Genomic DNA, 18,960 nt, shown 5'->3' on the forward strand with positions numbered 1-18,960 from the left:
GGCAGAGGGCAAGGCGGCTGGTCTTCCTGCCCAGTGGTCAATGGAACAGTTGATAGAGTTCCTTAGTTCTGCCAGCAGAGGAAAGAGGCCTGGAAGACCGAGCCAAGGTGGTGGAGCCGATTAAGTCGGGGTTCGAGAGAATGGAACAGAGGCTGTGGAGTCTCAGGGCCAGGCGATCCAGAAAGTGGAGGAGGCGGTGGGGAGCACGAGGAGCAGTTCACCTCGTCGATGGCTGAGAAGGGAGTGATGCGGAAGATCCAAAAGAGGCTGAAGGAGAAGGTGGAGGATCTGGAGAATCGCTCAGAAGACAAAACCTTAAGAAACTGGGGATGTCCGAAGGAGGCTGGCGTGTACGTGGACAAGATTCTGGACAAGCTGATAGGGGAGGGGGCCTTTGACCGGTCCCTGGGGGTCGACCGAACACACAGGGCTCTGATGAGGCCGCAGGCGGTTGGAGCCGCCGAGGGCAATACTGATGCGGTTGCGCCGCTTTCTGGACAAGGAGAAGACTCTCTGATGGGAGAGGCAGACCAGGAAATGGACCTGGGAAGGGAACAAGCTGTGGATGTATCAGGACCTGGAAGTAGAACTGCCGAAGAGGAGGGCTGGGTTCAACCAGTTCAAGGCTTCCCTCTTTAAAAGCGGGGTGAAGTTTGGAGTATCGTACCTAGACTTGTGGATGACTTTCCAGAAGCGAGAGTATTATTTTAGGACGCCAGAGAGGCGATGGAGTTCATGAGGGACAATGGGCTGGGAGGAGAGTGATGACATTGAAATTTGAAAGAACTTGTGTGTTTCTTTAAAAGTCTAAAAAAAAAGTATTTTGATGGTGGGTTTACTGAAGAGCAGATTTTTCATGGGGAACATCGAGGGTGAGTGCACCTTTTGTTACACTTTAGGGTAGTGTGGCTGGGGGCGGGAGCAGAGGCCAGCTGGGTGGGCTAGTTAACGGGAGTGAAGTAGGGGGTTGTCAGGAGGCAGGCGTGGGGGTGAGGAAAACAGGGTTGGTGTTTTGTTCAGGAAGGAGGGAGGTGTGGGAATGTTGCTGACAACGGTGTGGTTGACGTGACACAGTTGGTAAAGGATCGATGTCGGTGGACATCCGTGGAGTGGCCTAGAGGATCACGTGACGCGGGCCAGGGGCTGGCCCAAAAAGGGATATGGCTGATCGGCAGGGGAAGGGGGCGGGGAGCCCCCCCGACCAGACTGGTCATGTGGAATGTGAGGGGCTGAATGGACCGTCGAACAGTCACGTGTGTTCGCGCACCTGAGGAATCTGAAGGTGGACGTGGCCTTTTTGCAGGAGACACACCTGAAGATGGGGGACCAGACAAGGTTGAATAAAGGGTGGGTGGAGCAGGTGTTCCACTTGGGACTGGACATGAAAACGAGGGGGGTGTTGGTGTTGGTGAATAAGCGGGTGGCGTTCAAGGTGGGGAGCATGTGTGATGGTTCGTGGAAAGCTGGAGGGGATGCTGGTGGTTTTGGTAAACGTTTATGCCCCAAATTGGGATGATATTGATTTTATAAGGTGGGTGTTCGGGAAGATTCCTGACTTGGACACGCACTGGTTGACTATGGCTGGGGGGGGGGGGGTTCATGGAGCACGTGCGTGTGTTGGGGGGGGGGGGGGCAGTGCTGGACCTGTGGAGGTTTAGGAGGCCGAGGGCGAAGGAATTTTCATACTTCCCCAATGGGCACCGGCTGTACTCCCGGATCGATTTCTTCGAGTTATGTCAAAGCGTTGCAGGTGGGGGTGGTCGACCGGAGCATTCGCTGATCGTGTTTACCGACCACGTGTCGCACTGGGTGGATTTGCATGTGGCTTGGCGGGGGGGTGGGGGGGGGATTGGTTCCCGGTGGAGTTCTATGTTCTATAAAAGGTTTGGGGCCACTGCTGGTGAGGGCATATGAAGAAGCAAGGGCGAAGGGAGGGGAACTCCTCCCTCCATTGTCGCAGGCTTCCATCTCCCGGATACTGAAAAAGGACAAGGATCCAGACAAATGTGGGTCGTACCGCCCGATATCGTTACTGAATGTAGACACCGAGTTGTTGGTGACGGGGTTGGCCTCACGAATCGAGGACTGCGTCCCAGTGGTGATAGGCGAGGCAAAGACCAAACGGGGTTTGTGAAGATCCGGGAGTCCAGGAAGTGAGAGGGGCCAATGTTTTATCCTTTGCCTCCTTGATAGCCTGGAGACGGATCTTGCTCGGGTGGCAGGATTTGGAGCCACCGAAACGGGGGTGTGGGTAAGCAACCTGGTGGAATTTCTGAGGCTTGAGAAGGTCAAATCGTCTTGAGAGGGTCGGTGGATGGGTTGGCTCGGAGGTGGAAGCTGTTTACTGAATTCTTTAAGGAGGTTTGAGGGGTCTGGGGGATGGGGGGTAAGTGAGAGAGGGGCAAGGGGGTTAAAATGGGAGACATGGACGGTATTAGGGGAGCTGGGGGGGTGGAGTGGGTGTTGGTTGTTTATAATGTTATTTGTTCTTTTGCTTTTATTTGTTTACATGAAAATGCATTGAAGAGATTGCTGCCAGCAGCTCACGGTTTGATCCCTGCTCTACTTGAGGAGCATTCAGAACCTGCTTCCTTGCCCAACCTGTGGTGGCAGTCGCCGGACCTGCCTTCGGGCAGAGAACACAAGCAGAAAAAGTCTTCCTAACTCAGCTAAACAATTTCAGATCATAACCAGGCAATGTCAATGTTCCTGAACTTTTGTTCTCATGAAAGGTTAGTGATCTGAACCATTAATTCTGTTACCCTACAGATGCTGCCTGATCTGCTGGGTATGTATTTTCAGGTTTTATTTTGTATCTTTTGTTTCTCCCTTTATCTTAATACCAGACCCCTTTGCCTTACACCATCATCCCTTCTGTTATTTAATCATTCCTGCCTTCCACCCAACCCATCACAGAGCTTCCCATTTATTCTTTCCTCACCTCCAACCCCCCTCCCGCAGGCCCTCATTTAACTGCCCCTGTACTTGTTTAAATCACGAACACTATATCACTATTTTTCATTTCTGATTAAAGGTCATTGGCCTGAAATGTTCCTCTCCTTCAGATGCTGTGTGACCAGTTGAATATTTCCAGCATTTCTGTTTTTGTTTTGAGCGGCCTAGTATTCACAGTAGTTTTGCTTTTATAATAAAAATGTTTCTGTTCTCTGCAGTGGACAGTAAAAACATATCTAAATATTCTGTTCACTAGATCAGAGTAAAAAATATATTCAAATTCTGTGACACATTTATGTAGCTAGCAGTATTTCGATACATTTATCAAGGCTGCCAAACACAACTGTTTTAGGAATAAGAAGCAGTTTGAGTCTATTTTAACCAAGTTTCAGTTCTCACACATAAGTGTACCATCAAAACAAATAGATTGAGTCGTTAAATCATGGGCGGCACAATAGCTAGCACTGTTGCTTCACAGCACCAGGCACCCGGGTTCGATTCCCAGCTTGGGTCACTGTCTGTGCGGAGTCTGCACGTTCTCCCAGTGTCTGCATGGGTTTCCTCCGGGTGCTCCGGTTTCTTCCCACAAGTGCTGAAAGACAAACTTGTTAGGTTAATTGGATATTCTGAATTCTCCCTCTGTGTACCCGAACAGGTGCTGGAATGTGGCGATGAGGGGATTTTCACATTAACTTCATTGCAGTGTTAATGTAAACCTACCTGTGATACTAATAAAGATTATTGATTATTATTATTAAAAAGTTCATTGTTCACTAAATTTTGAGATTATTGGTTCTCGATAGTGTGGTGGTTATGTTACTGTGGTCATGAACCTGAGCGGGTGGGCAGCATGGTAGCATAGTGGTTAGCAATATGGCTTCACAGCGCCAGGGTCCGAGGTTTGATTCCCGAACAAGTCCCGGGGTGTGGTGACTAGGCGCTTTTCACAGTAACTTCATTGCAGTGTTAATGAAAGCCTACTGTGACAATAAAGATTAATATTATTATAATAATCTCGAGAACAGAAGGTCAAACCCCAGCACGGCTGTTGGATATTTGAATTCTGCACATTTAAAAAAAGGGTGTCAGATTGTTGTAAAAGCGCAACTAGTTTACTGATGTCTTCCAGCAAAGGAAACTTGTATCATATAAGTATGATTGATTCTTTACTGTCCTTAATTTAGCAAGCGACTCAGTTGCATTAAACTATTCAGAGCAATGTTAGAAGGTGGGACCTTCTCAATCCAACATAAAGGGGCTGGTTTAGCTCACTTGGCTAAATCGCTGGCTTTTAAAGCAGACCAAGCAAGCCAGCAGCACGGTTCGATTCCCGTACCAGCCTCCCCGGACAGGCGCTGGAATATGGCGACTAGGGGCTTTTCACAGTAACTTCGCTGATGTCTACTCGTGACAATAAGCGATTTTCATTTCATTTCAAGTAGGCAATAAATGCGAGCCAGTGATATCCACATCCTGAGAATTATTGTTTTAAAAATCACTGAGTAACTTCCAAAGTTTCAATTAGTAAGAAATATATGGAATAGATATTGGAGAGTTAAAATGGAACGTCTCTATTGCCATTGTTAAGGTCATGGTTATATTTATGTAACTGGGACAGGGCAGTGCCCCATCTGTAGAAAACAGAAACGTTTACATAAAAAGCTTGGACACACTTTTTAAAATAAAGCAAAAAAAAAAAAAATTTGAAAAATTAGAAACATTAGCTAGTGTATACTTATTACATTTAGGATTACATAGCAATGTAATGAATACTTTTAATAATGGCTCATCCAACCTTAATTATATCGAACATACCGCCTCCAGGTGTGCAAGGCTCAGCCTGACGCAGCTAAAAGTGGTACATAGAGCCCACTTAACAAGAGCCCGTATGAGTAGGTTCTTCCCAGAGGTGGAGGATAGATGTGAACGATGCCAAGGAGGCCCGGCCAAACACGCCCACATGTTCTGGTCTTGCCCCAGACTTGCTGCAGGGTACTGGACAGCCTTCTTCGAGGCTATGTCCAAAGTGGTGGGGATGAGGGTGGAACCATGCCCGAAAGTGGCGGTCTTCAAGGTTTCAGACCAGCCTGATCTATTCCTGGGGAGGAGGGCGGACGCCCTTGCCTTTGCCTCCTTGATCGCCCGCCATAGAATCCTGTTCGGCTGGCGGTCAGCAGCACCACCCAAAGCTGCAGACTGGCTGTCCGACCTCTCGGAATCTCTCCAAATGGAGAAAATCAAAATCGCCATCCGAGGGTCAGACGACAGCTTCCACAGAATGTGGGAGCCATTCACCCAATTGTTCCGGGACCCGTTTGTTGCCAATGAACAAGCAGTGAATAGCCAGGTAGCCAAGAATCAGGGGAAAGTAGCCAAAGCATGAGAGGGAGGGATAGACTGGGGGTGGGGGACAGCTAAACCCAAGAGGAAAGGAAGGAGGGAAGGGACAGGGAACAAGAGAGGAGAACCAGGGAGGTGTGTTGGGGGGCAAGGAAATGACAGCCGGAAGGAGGGCATGGGATACGATAACAAACTTGGCATCCCCAGGAACAGAGAACAAGGAGAATACAGGCGAAAGACGGGAGGAACTGCTGAAGTGGAGGTGAGCGCGAGATGACAACGGCAGCGAGATCCGTCCGGGAGAAGCATGTGACAACACCAACATCAAACCCATTCGAATATTGCCCACTGTAATCGTTTCTCCGGCTCCCCCATATGTATTTTTACCTCCCCAGTCCCCACACACACACACACACACAAACAGTCACCTACTTGTGTGTTGTAAATAATTTTGCCAGTTGTACAGAGTTGCTGCTGTTGAGCTGGTGCATAATACCCTACCAGTTATTCTATTTTATTTTTTATTATTACTTTTTTTTGGTATGTTTGGGTGTGCCCTTCTCTTCTTTATATGTTTCTTATTCCGTGTACATAACGGTAAATATACTTTGTTCAAAAACCCAACAAAAACATTTATTAAAAAAAAATTATATCGAACGTAAAAGCAAATTGCCGCCGTGTTGGTATCTGAAACAAAACCAGAAAATACTGGACAATCGCAGCAGGTCTCACAGAATCGATGGAGACCACAGATGTTCCACAGATGCTGTCAGACCTGCTGCGATTGTTCAGTATTTTCTGTTTTTGTCTTAATTATATTCAATGTTTAAAAATTAGATTAACACTCTGCTCATTAATTTTATCTTCTTTGGACCCATTTTTCATCACTTCATGCCGAAAGAAGTAATTCTAAGTGCGAGAAAAATTGCATTCCTCCAAGTGCTCAAACCCAAACACTGCAGTAACTACAACACTGGCAATATATAATTCAATGAAGTATAATCCACATTAATGGTAACATGATCACTACGATTCAGATGGAATATTTTTGAGTGACTCATTGTTACTGCTAACCCAAATAAAGGCTATCTTATTTCTTGCTAAATAGAATAACAGAAAATTAGAATTTAGCAGATCACAAACATTGCACAACTTCTACAGGTCTACAAATTGCTTTATTGATACCTGTTTGGTAAGGGATTTGGCTGATTGTTTACTTATCGGAACAAATTTTAAGTGCATAATTTTGATGTAATTCCACCGTCACCTTATTTTATATTTTTGCTATTGGTACAAAAGTTATTTTGTGAACCTGTTTTTTCTTTCAGAAAAAGTTAAAAATCAAACAAAAGGTACCAAGATTCCTTTATCATACAAGGATAGGTGAAAATCTAAATTGTGTGGAGGGCAGAGAGGCTGCAAAGAGATACAGAAGTTTAAGTGAGTGGACAGCAAGATGGCATATGGAGCATGGTGTAGGGAAATGTGAGGTTGCTCACTTTGGTCATAAGAAAAGCAGAATATTTTTTGAAAGGTGTGAAATTTGTAAATGTTAATGTCGAGAGAGACTTGGGTTCACTTGTACAAGGAACACAGGAAGTTAGCATGCAGTTACAGCAAGCAATTAGGAAGGCAAATGGCATCTTGGCCTTTATTGCAAGAAGATTGGAGTACAGGAATAACAAAGTCCCACTACAATTTACAGGGCTTTAATGAGACCACACCCGGAGTAGTGTGAGGTTTTGGTCTCCGTACTTAAGAGGATATTTGCGCTGGAGGCAGTATGGCAAAGATTCACTAGATTGGAGTCTGAATGAGGGGGCTCACTGAGTGATGAGAGGCTAAGTAAATTGGGCCTATATTCTTTGGAGTTTAGCAAAATGAGAGATGATCTCGCTGAAACATACAATATTCTGATGGGGCTTGACAGAGTAGACACCGAGAAGTTATTTCTACGACTAGGAAATCTACAACATGGGGGCACAGTCTCAGGATAAGGGGTCGATCATTTAGAACTGAGATGAGGAGAAGGTTCTTCACTCAAATAGTTGTGAATCTTTTGAATTTCCTAACCCAGAGAGATGTGGATCTCCATCGTTATCTATATTTAAGGGTGGGCTAGACAGATTATTGGTCCCGGAGGTAATTAAGGGATAATGGGGAGAAGGCAGGAAAATGGTGTTGAAGCCCAAGATCAGCCATGGTTGTACTGAGTGGCAGCAGGCATGATGGTCTACTCCTGCTCATATTTCTTGTGTTTTTATTATAAAATTGGACTACCATTCTGAAGGCATAACTTTGAACCCAGCTTCAAGTGATATTTGAAATTCAGCTGATTTTAATGGACAAGAATTGCCAAATCTCTCAATTTCTGAAGAAGTCATACAGAATTGAAACATTAATTCTGATTCTCTCTCCAAAGATGCTGCCAGACCGGCTGAGTTTTTCAGCATTTTCTGTTTTTATTAACAAATCTGTTAGTATTCAAGGCGAAACTGCTTACAGCAGGGGGAAGTTCTATCTCTTTGTGAACTCATGTGTGGAAGGAGTAAGGGTTGAAGAAACAGACTGCTGTTACGATCAGACCAGATTGTGAAGATGATCTCCTTATGAAATACCACCAATACTGATCAGGAATTAAGAGGAGTTTAAGGCCAGTCCGAGGGCAGGACTGGAATGGAGGCAGGATGGACTTTTCCTGGATTGAGCCCATCCCAAGGGTGGGATGGGGAGGCAGCAGAGCTACCACATGTAAGTGGCGATCAATAACCAATTGATATGGTAGCATGGTGGTTAGCACAATTGCTTCACAGCTCCAGGGTCCCAGGTTCGATTCCCGGCTTGGTTCACTGTCTGTGTGGAGTCTGCACGTTCTCCCCATGTGTGCGTGGGTTTCCTCCGGGTGCTCCAGTTTTCTCCCACAGTCCAAAGATGTGCAGGTTAGGTGGATTGGTCATGCTAAAATTACCCTTAATGTCCAAAATTACCCCGTGTTGGGTCGGGTTACTGGGTTATGAGGATAGAGTGGAGTTGTGGGATTGGGTAGGGTGCTCTTTCAAAGAGCCAGTACAGACTTGATGGGCCGAATGGCCTCCTTCTGCACTGCAAGTTCTATGCACCTAATAAATTCAATCACTTAAGGTCAATTCTTGGACGTTGACTGGCTTCCTCAGGTTCCCAGATATGGCCAGGGACACTTTGCTGCCTAGCAGTGGCCTCCTGAAGAGAGACATGGGGGCCAGCATTCTAGACAGGATTGAAAGTTCTCCATAGCTGACTGGGTGCAGCAGTAGCTGCAGGCCGGCCTATAGAAGGAGACTCCTCCATCACTCGTCACCCATCCTCACACTGGTAGCTGGATGCGGAATTGATTTTTTATTTTAAGTTTTAAAAAGTTGTAGAGAATGTCTCCATTTTGTCACGGCATGCCTACTGCTTTCAAAATGGAGGGATTGCTACTGGACCTGCAGTTTCAGGAGTCTGCCATTGTCCTTTGTTGGATGGCGTGTCCACCTTCTGGTCATTAATTGGGCATGCTGGGGAAAATCACAGTGGTCCCCATTGAGCCTGAGAGTGGGATTCATAGGCCTGCAGGAAAAATTCTGCCTCAAGTGAAAGGCACAACCATTTGGCACTTACAGATTAAGGAAGATCATGAAGTCACATAGAAATCTAAAAGGAAAAGAGGGATAAAGGAATTTCTAAAGAAAGCACAAAATGAATATAATAAAACCCAGAATCAACTAGCATTAAACCAAACAGACTGAGCTTTGAGAAACCCAAATTATTCAACTTTGGGCAGAGGTTTTTGAGAGGGCACCTTGGTAGAAGCACACAAGGGTGCATTTGCTGGCAATGGAAATCTGGACACATGGCCTAACATAACCACAGATTGAGAAATCCTGAAGGATAAACTTATATTGTTTTTCTTTGACACTAAATGAAATGCAAAGTGCGACTCTAGCGCCATGTTGATTCTGATTTGCAAAGCATTCCGTGGGACCATCCGGACACTTTGTAAAACCCAGCTAATCTCAATTTAGAATGTAGGGATTTCAATGGATAAACATTAAAATGTTTTAATTGTTGGGAGAATGGTGTGTATGAAGCACTCTTATTGCTCTGGTCAGACAGGAACCGGAAAATGCAAACATGATTCTGTTTGACTGGGGCCCAAACTACAGCGCTTAGGTGCTGTGCTGCAGTGTAAATGCTCACTTTGGCTTCATCTTAGCCTTAGTTTTTAAATGAGGGACAAGTCCATTTCCACTTCCAAGCCCGAATGGTTTCTGAGGTCCATCTGCCTGTGCAGGCTTATTGGAGGTGGCCAAATTAAGAATAATGAGAGCATGTCATAGGCAGAAAGGGAACGTGGAGCACTGAGAATCCTGGTGACTGGCTCTCTTCTGAGAGAACTGGGTGCTGTCGATGTAAGGACACCACGAAGGACACCTCAAGGTGGAGACACCCTCTGAAGACTTTGAAGAAAGGTTAACTAAACCATGACCACAGGTGCCGGACCATCAGTGTGGTGGGGGAACACTTTCCCGGACCGTGCTGTGGCCAAAGTTGCCGCCTCAGGCATCTAAGGTTCTAGGGTTGGGGGAATTAGAGCTCCTGGTCTGTTACTGGGAGGTTGCCTCCAGGTGCCTGCTGCGCTTTGGTCACGGCAGGGGTCCTGTACATCACCGGTAACATTCTGGCTGGGTCGGGGATCACCCAGCCTTCAGCAAGATCATTCAGAGGTGGGAAAGTGTCAGGTAGAAGGCTTGACATGTGTATCTCAAAAATTCCCTGCCCTCATGCCTCAGCAGGGCTGACAAAACAACAGCATATTAGTGTGGTAAACATAAAATGAATGAGTTCAGGGGAATTAGAAGAGACTGCAGGCTCTGTGCTAATAGGCGAAAAATGGTTTTTCACATCTGCATCTTATGATTTTCCAACTTTTAATTCTGGTGTGCTAAACCCCGAGAGAAATGCATTCTTTTGTAATACTACCCAAGGTACTAAATTACAACACATCATTTATAATTGATTAACTTTTACCTTTGCTGAGCTGCACTGGCATGCTTTCAGACTTCATCATTCGCTGTTGCTGATGTTGTTGGGTGTGTTCCACCATGACTTTGTGGGAGGGTGGGTGGGGTGCAGGATTGCTGCTGTAGTTTGTCCCAACGTTTTGAAAACCGCTGGTCCCACCAACTAAGATAGCTGGATTTATCAGTTTCCGTCCAAGGTTCATTAAGCTACTGGACACTTTATTGATGTTGAGAGGAGCAACCTTTGGCCCAGCACTGAAAAATGATAAAATATTTGAGAATTATTTTTACATGTATATAAAATTTATCTATATACCTTAATGGTCCCAATAATCAATAATCAATTTAAAAATTACATGTCTGTGAATGAAAGATAGAGGGTGGGGTTCTCCAATAAGCGTGCTGGAATTGTGAATGGGGCAGAGAATCAGGTGTCAGCCAAAAATAGAGATTGGCGCAGGTGCCCAATGGAACATCATGCTCCAGTGCCTTAATAACAGCATGAATGTGTTCCTCGCCTTGCTACGGCGTGAGCATGCAAATTGTACTGTAACACTTGTTAATATATCAACACCCGACTGGGTGCTCTCCGGTCTCCTGCGATGCTCCTCTTCTGCCAGGCAGATGTGACGCTGGCGTAGTTCACTTGTGGTATTTGAAATGGGAACCAGGTGCCGTGGCTGCTGAGGCAATGAGAGGAGGTAAGCCAAGTTGTAATCGTGGGCTGCCAGTTGTGCCGCTGGTTGGGAAAGTGTCTACCAGGGCACGGGGGAGGCACCAGGAGATGGGCTTTGGGCCAGGGATGTCTCAGCACGGACTGCCATTGCCAGGGCATTGCACTGCCCACTGTGTCACATAAATGTGCAGAATGCCACCGACTGTATGGGTGCCCCCCCCTCACCCAGGCTACCCCCAGGAACCTACAGATGCCAGCCGACCCATCAATGTGATGGGCATGATCCAGCGCAGCCAGTGGCATTGGCACCCCTCAGTTCACCTACCCGAGACACTGCTCCAGAGTGCACCCGAACAACGGATGCATGCACCATTGTCCTTGCGACCCCCCCCGCGAACTGCCCCCCCACTGGGCAGAAGGCCCACCAGTGGCACATTTGCTAGCCCACTCCGTAGGAACACCAGCCTACACCATGCCCTACCTGCCAACTGCGCCGTTGCTCCCATCCACCCTACCCCAGACAGGTAGATACTACCGGTGAGTCGTACAGAGGACCAAAGGGACACTACAGCTCCGGTCCCAACAGGAGCCCACCCCCTCGCCCAGCCCTGTCCATGGTCCCTGTCTGCACACATGCCGCCAGGCAGGTTGGTTAGACATGGTGCCCCCTCTGCAACCAGATGGCACCCTGCTGGCGGGGTATCACGCAGCCCACCAAAGGATGGCAACCACTGTAAACCCCACAAGAGGGCGTAAGACAGGGGCCACTGGCAGTGGCACATGGTGGGGCAGGAGGGGAACATGCAGTGGTAGCGGCTGCAGTGCAGGCCAGGGCCACCATGTAGCCCACTGGACTTGGGTGGGCATGGGTGTACTCACCATGCTAACATGTCTGTCCATTACTCCCTGCAGGAAAGAGATTTCAATGTACAGCCGGATGTGGCTCGCATCTTCCTGGCTGCCGCAGCCCTGGCGGATGGACTGAGGCTGCATGAGCTGGAGCTGCAGAATAGGAACCTGCCCCAGAGGAGCAGGAGCCAACTGCTGACAATGGAGAGCCGGCCGCCCAACAGGCCGAGGAGGAAATGGGAAGGAGGTGTCGCATCAGGCCTCGTGTATACCGACAGCCCCTGTCGTATGAGGACCTGCCGGACTGGGCGTGCCGCTGCCGACTGCAGCTGAGCAGGGAGACCGTGCAACATCTCTGCCGGGTCATGGCGCATCGGGAATCGTTAGGGTATGAGGGAGGACACCCGCTCACGGTGGCCGACAAGGTGACGGTTGCCTTAAATCTCGAAGCCACAGGGTCCTTCCAATTGCCGACCTGTCTGGGATCCCATTGAAGCCGCCCCAACGGATGTACTGAAAAATGCTTATTGTCACAAGTAGGCTTCAAATGAAGTTACTGTGAAAAACCCCTAGTCGCCACATTCCGGCGCCTGTTCGGGGAGGTTGGTACGGGAATTCAACCCGCGCTGCTGGCCTGCCTTGGTCTGCTTTAAAAGCCAGCTATTTAGCCCTGCGCTAAACCAGCCCCTACTGTATACTGCATGCCCGGGCAGCATAATACATTGCCTTCGGCATGGACCATGCTCAGCAGGTTGCCCGGGCCGTGGGATTCACTGCCATCGCAGGCAGGCCCCACATCCAGGGAGTGATTGAAGGACACATGTCCTTCTATGAGCAGTGGCGCATGAGGGGGTGCCCTTCATCAACCAGGGGTCCCACTCTCTCAATGTGCAGCTGGTGTGTGATCAACAGCTGCACATCGCGTACGTCTGCACCCGGTATCCAGCCAGCGTGCACGACACCTTTGTTCTAGCAGACCCGATGAGGCGCCTCCCCCCCACCCCCTCTCGGGTTAGAGGTTGGCTCCTGGGTGCCAGAGGTTATTCGCTGCGGTCGTGGGTGATGACGACTGTCTGGAGGTCTCAGATGAATTCGGAGAACCGCTATATTAATGCCCATGCAGCGACCAGGGGCGTCATAGAGAGGTACAACGGTGCATTGAAGGTGTGGTTCAGGTCCTGGACCGCTCTGGAGTAGTCCTCCAGAACAGCCCATGGAGGGTTTCCTGCATCGTGATGGCCTGCTGAGTCCTCCACAATATCGCGCAGCAGAGGGGTGACATGCTGGAAGAGCCATGCTTCGTACTACAAGGAGGATACGGAGGGCCAGGACATGGGGTCTGGGCAAGCACGGGGCCGCCCAGTGTGTGCGCCAGGGACGCCGCACAGGGGACAATTTGAATGCCTCCAAGTTTGCTGACAGGGTTTAGCCACCAGCAGCTCAACTGTCCTGACCCAACCCCATATCCATCGCCCCCAATGGACCCTCTCGCCTACACTGCAAGCCCCACACACCAACCCCACCAGCTGCATTACAGGGTGTTGACCCTGGGTTGGCAGTATCAGTGGGTTTGGTCCATGGGGCGGAGGATGATGATGATGACCTGCTCCGCGATGAGCTGTATCCCTCTGGCACTATGCCAAATCATCCTGGGACTGGTCCATGTCACGTGCCAGGTCCCGCTGTGACTGGCTCAGGTCAAATAGCGCCAGACCAATGCTCTCGACCCCCGCAGCCATGGACAATTATGATTGGGCCTTGCTCTGGACCACCGCAGCAATGTCCATGTGGCCCTGGTACATGATTGTGCCTTGTCGATCTCTGCATCTGCGACTGCCCATTCTCCCATCCTGCCGACCAGGTCCAACGACTTCTGCTCTGCAACGGTGAGGAGTCGCAGGTCCGATGGGCTCCCTCCAGTTTTCTCCTGCTTCCGATGGTTGTGGGCCGCAATTTCCTGGGGGTACAGCTAATGCACAGTGTGAGACACCCGGACGACGGCAGCTCAGGGTGTCTGCGGCTGTTGGCCAGTGTGTGTGGGGCACGCGGCCATGGCGGGTGGGATGGATGTTGGCATGTGGTGCAGTGTGGGATGCGAGGGGGCTACTGGTGGATGGGATGTGGTACAGGGTGGGGTGCGAATGTGGTTGTCCTCTGGGGGGGTTTGGGGGGGTGGGGGGGGAAGAAGAGTGTGTGAGGCAGGGGTGGTGCTGGGGGCACGGAGGTGGTGACTCTGAGGAAGTAATTCAGCTTTTTTCCAGTACAGCTGCTTGGTCCTTGCGGTGGGGACCACAACGCTCACAATCTCTGCCACCTGCGTTCAGGCCCGGGTGACGCGGCAGGTGGCAGCCGCCTTGCCACCCGGGGAAACAGGGTGCCCCGCCTCTCCTCCATAGCATCCAGCAGTATTTCTAGCTCTACGTCTGCGGATCTTGGGCTGTTCTTTGGGGTGACATCTTCTCGGCTGGAAAGAGAATGTGTGGGGAGTGGAGTGCTTATATACAAGTCCAGCCTGTCAGGCTCTCGAGTGTCGATCCTGACCGCAGCGAATCAGACGCTGGCATGAGTTGGAATTGCACTAATTCCACGTGGTATAAGTGCTGGTCTATTTTCATGTCCTGAAATGCTCTGGGACCGGGCACTGCCATCGGGACCATGGAACAGCCACCATTCAATCCTGGCGACAGCACTTAGTCTCTCAACGGAGAATCCCACCCTTAAACTAATAATGTTCACACCATGCTAAGAATAAATCTATTCTTTGAACAAAGCATGGTACAAACTTAAGGTGATCACACATAGAATTAATCAGGAGATTGGAAACAATTTATTTCCGTGGTGGTTGGTTAAAATGTGGAATTCTGCCACAAATCATTGCTGAAGTGAAGTCCATATATTGGCTTAAAAGGGAATATGATGGTATATTAAGAAAGGTATAAGAAAAAGTGGAAGTAAAGATTGATCGGGTGGGAAATGAGAATAGATGAATGGACAACAGAAGACAGTAGTGCAGTGGCAATGTCATCGGACTAGTAATCCAGACACCCTGGCTAATGCTCTGGAAACATAGGTTCAAAAACCACATGGCGGCACATGGCACAGTGGATAGCATTGGGACTGTGGTGCTGAGGACCCGTGTTCGAATCCCGGCCCTGGGTCACTGTCCGTGTGGAGTTTGCACATTCTCCCCATGTGTGCGTGGGTTTCATCCCCACAACCCAAAGATGTGCTGGTTAGGTGGATTGGCCACACTAAATTGCCCCTTAATTGGAAAAAAAAAATTTGGTACTCTAAATTTATTTAAAGAAACTACAACGGCAGCTGGTGGAATTTCAGCTCAACTAATAAAATTTGGATTTGAAAGCTAGTCTTATCAATTTTTGTAACAACTCATCTAGTTTAGTAATGTGCTTTAGGGAAGGAAATCTACCATCCTTACCTGGTCTATCCTACATGTGACTCCAGATCCACAGTCATTTGGTTGACTCTGGCAAGGACAATTAGGGATGAGCAACAAAAGCTGCTCTTGCCAGCAAAAAACATCTCATGTTGGGCAGTGGGCAGGACAGTCACACAGTGGTTAGCACTGTTGCTTCACAGCTGCAGGGTTCCAGGTTTGATTCCCCATTGGGTCACTGAATGTGCGGTGTCTGCACTTTCTCCCCGTGCCTGCGTGGGTTTCCTCCGGGTGCTCCGGTTTCCTCCCACAGTCCAAAGATGTACAGGATAGGTAGATTGGTCACTATAAATTGCCCTTAGTGTCCAAAACGGTGAGGTGGGGTTATCGGGATAGGGTGGAGGCATGGGCTTAAGTAGGGTTCTCTTTCCAAGAGCCGGTGCAGACTTGATGGGCCGAATGACCCCCTTCTGCACTGTAAATTCTATGATTCTATGAAAGAATAAAGAAAGACTGGAAAAAGAACAACTGAGCAAAGTACAAATGGTGAACATGTTACTGTCAAATTATTTTTCCATTATTTCAATGAAAATTTGAACCCATCTAAAATAAATCGGTTAACATGTCTTAAGATAGAACATAGAACAGTACAGCACAGAACAGGCCCTTCGGCCCTCGATGTTGTGCTGAGCAATGATCACCCTACTCAAACCCACATATCCACCCTATACCCGTAACCCAACACATTCAGTTCCAGGGTGAGAAATTTGGGCCTGAAACCATTGTTTTAAATTTAAATAAAAGCAATTACAAGGGTAAAATGCTAATTGGCTGATGTGGAATGGGTACATAGATGAAAAGACCCTAGAGAAGCAGTGGCAGACATTTAAGGAGATGTTTCACAACTCACAACAAAGATATCTTCTATAGATAAAAAAAGATTCTGAGGCTAACTGTGGCTAATTAAGGAAGTTAAGGAGGGTTTCAAATTGAAAGAAAGGCATCCAATTCTCTGAAGAACAGTGGTCGGCCAGAAAATTGGGGAAGTTTAGAAGCCAGCAAATAATAAAAACAATAAAGAGTGCCATCTATCAGTTGGAAAATGTTAACGTCATTTATAAAGAATGTAATAGCATAACATGTATAAATACATAATGTAATCAAGCAGAGTCAGTATGGCTTAGTGAAGGGTAAACTTAATAATTATGCCTGACAAATTCATTAAAATTCTTTGAGGTGGTAATAGGCAGGATAAAGGGGAATCAGTAAATCTGACATACTTAGATTTTCAAAAAGAGTTTGATAAGGTACCACACAAAAGGCGACTTAATGAGATGAGAGCCCGTGGTGTTGGGGGTAGTATATTAACAGAGATAGAGGAATGGCTAACTAATAGAAGACAGATAATTGGGATAAGCAGGGTATTTTCATGATGGCAAACTGCAATGAGTGGAGTGCAACAGGGATCAGTACTGGGACCACAGTTATTTACCATATTAATGACTGGATGGGGAAATAGATGTGCTGCTGTCAAGTTTCCGGATGGCATAAAAATAATAATATAATAATCTTTATTATTGTCACAAGTAGGCTTACATTAACACGGCAAAGAAGTTACTGTGAAAGTCCCATAATCACTACACTCCAGTGCCTGTTCAGGTTTACAGAGGGAGAATTCAGAATGTCTAATTCACCTAACAAGTAAGTCTTTCGGGACTTGTGGGAGGAAACGGGAGCACCCAAAATAAGGGGGAAGGCAAGTGGTGAGGATGATGCAAAGAGTCTTCAGCGGGCTATTGATAGGTTAAGTGAATGGGCAAATATTTGGCAGATGGAATAAAATATAGAAAAATGTGAAGTTATGCACTTTGGTAGGAAGAGTAAAGGAGCTGAATATTATTTAAATGGAGAAAGACTGCAGAAAGCTGTAGTACAGAGGGATTTGAGAGTCCTTGTACATAAATCACAAAACGCTAGCATGCAAGTTCAGCAGGTACTAGGGAAGGCAAAGGTTGGCTTTTATTTCAAAAGGAATGGAATACAAAAATAGAGAACTCTTGCTAAATCTATGCAAGGTACTAATTGCACCGTGAATCATTTTGGTCCCCTTATATCAGGCAAGATATATTGGCATTGGAGGCAGTCCGGAGAAGGTTCACTACGTTGATCCCAGGTAAGGAGGTATTTTCTTATGAGAAATTGAGCCCGTACTCATTAGAGTTTAGTAGAATCAGAGTAAGGGGTCGCCCATTTAAGACAGAGATGAGGACAAATTTCTTCTCTCAATGGATAGTAAATCTGTGGAATTCTTTACCAGAGAGAGGGTGGGTTGTTTGGTTTGTTAAATATGTTCAAGGCTGAGATAGACAGATTTTTAATCAGTAAGGGAATCAAGTTTCATAGGGATTAAGCGAGAAAGTAGAGTTGAAGATTATCATATCAGGTCGATCATGATCTTATTGAATTACGGAACAGACATGATGGGCCAAAGGGCCTACTTCTGCTCCTATGTCTTTTGGTCTTATGACCTGGAGATGAAATGAAAATCGCTTGTCATAAGTAGGCTTTAAATGAAGTTCCCCTAGTCGCCGGCTAAATCACTGGCTTTGAAAGCAGACCAAGGCAGGCCAGCAGCACGGTTCAATTCCTGTACTAGCCTCCCCGGACAGGCGCTGGAATGTGGCGACTAGGGGCTTTTCACAGTAACTTCATTTCAAGCCTAGTTGTGACAATAAACGATTTTCTTTCTTTCTTCTTTTCTTTCTTCTTGGTAGAGAGAAGAAAAATAGAATTCCAGAAACTTTTGAGGAATTGATGTTTGAGCGTGATAAAAGGGATTAAAATTCTCAAAGTAATGTGAATAACAGGGCTTACGATAAAGCTGAGAGTTTGTGTCAGAGTCCGAGGTTATGAACCAAGACTAACTGACTTTGTCATTGGAAAAGGAACTCTGGGAAGCTGCACCTTCAGGATGTGACCTGGCCCAAGGGAGAGGTGTGAATTATATCTGGAGACTCGGATGGCTCTATGGCTGCTGGTGAATATGATTCGAGAGTCCAACTGATTGTGTGGGTAAGTGAGAGATGAGTTAGAGATTTTGGAACTGCATGTGGTGCCACGTGTGAGTATGCAGGTGCTTGTGTTGATATATCTTTGTCGCATTAGTGAAATTTACCTTTTTATTTGAAATATCAGTTGCCTGTTAATTGAAATGAAATGAAAATTAAAATTGCTTATTGTCACAAGTAGGTTTCAGTGTAGTTACTGTGAAAACCCCCTAGTCGCCACATTCCAGCGCCTGTTCGGGGAGGCTGGTACGGGAATTGAACCGTGCTGCTGGCCTGCTTGGTCTGCTTTAAAAGCCAGCAATTTAGCCCAGTGTGCTAAAACAGCCCCTGCTAAACCAGCCCCTTGTTTAATTCATGTTTAATTAAAGTTGATTCTGATTTGTGTTGAAGTAAAAGTTACAAAAAGTTAAATCTTGAGTATTGCTGAAAAATAGACACAATGAAACTTTTCATCCTGCACTCATTAGGACACTTCCCAAGAATACCAATATATAAAAGAGGAAAACAACAATTTATGCTGTAAGAGAATGTGGATTTGTTGGCAACTGGACGTTGTATTTAGTATGCATCAGTTGACGTTGACTAACAGATAAATGTGAAATTTTAAAAATGTATACTTGATAGCTTGGCCCT

The 18,960-nt window shown here is 47.1% G+C and overlaps 1 protein-coding gene across 3 annotated transcripts in view; it reads right to left on the bottom strand.

Moving 5' to 3' along the window:
• Positions 1-18,960, bottom strand: part of tbc1d5 (TBC1 domain family, member 5) — a 604,945-nt gene that overhangs the window by 130,231 nt on the left and 455,754 nt on the right. For all 3 annotated transcript variants that reach the window (XM_038797832.1, XM_038797833.1, XM_038797834.1), the window contains one exon: positions 10,345-10,592. In XM_038797832.1, coding sequence (XP_038653760.1) covers positions 10,345-10,592 — 248 coding nt within the window. The remainder of the gene's footprint in view (positions 1-10,344; positions 10,593-18,960) is intronic.

Source organism: Scyliorhinus canicula, chromosome 5 (genome assembly GCF_902713615.1).
Source record: "Scyliorhinus canicula chromosome 5, sScyCan1.1, whole genome shotgun sequence".
Classification (NCBI taxonomy): Eukaryota; Metazoa; Chordata; class Chondrichthyes; order Carcharhiniformes; family Scyliorhinidae; genus Scyliorhinus; species Scyliorhinus canicula.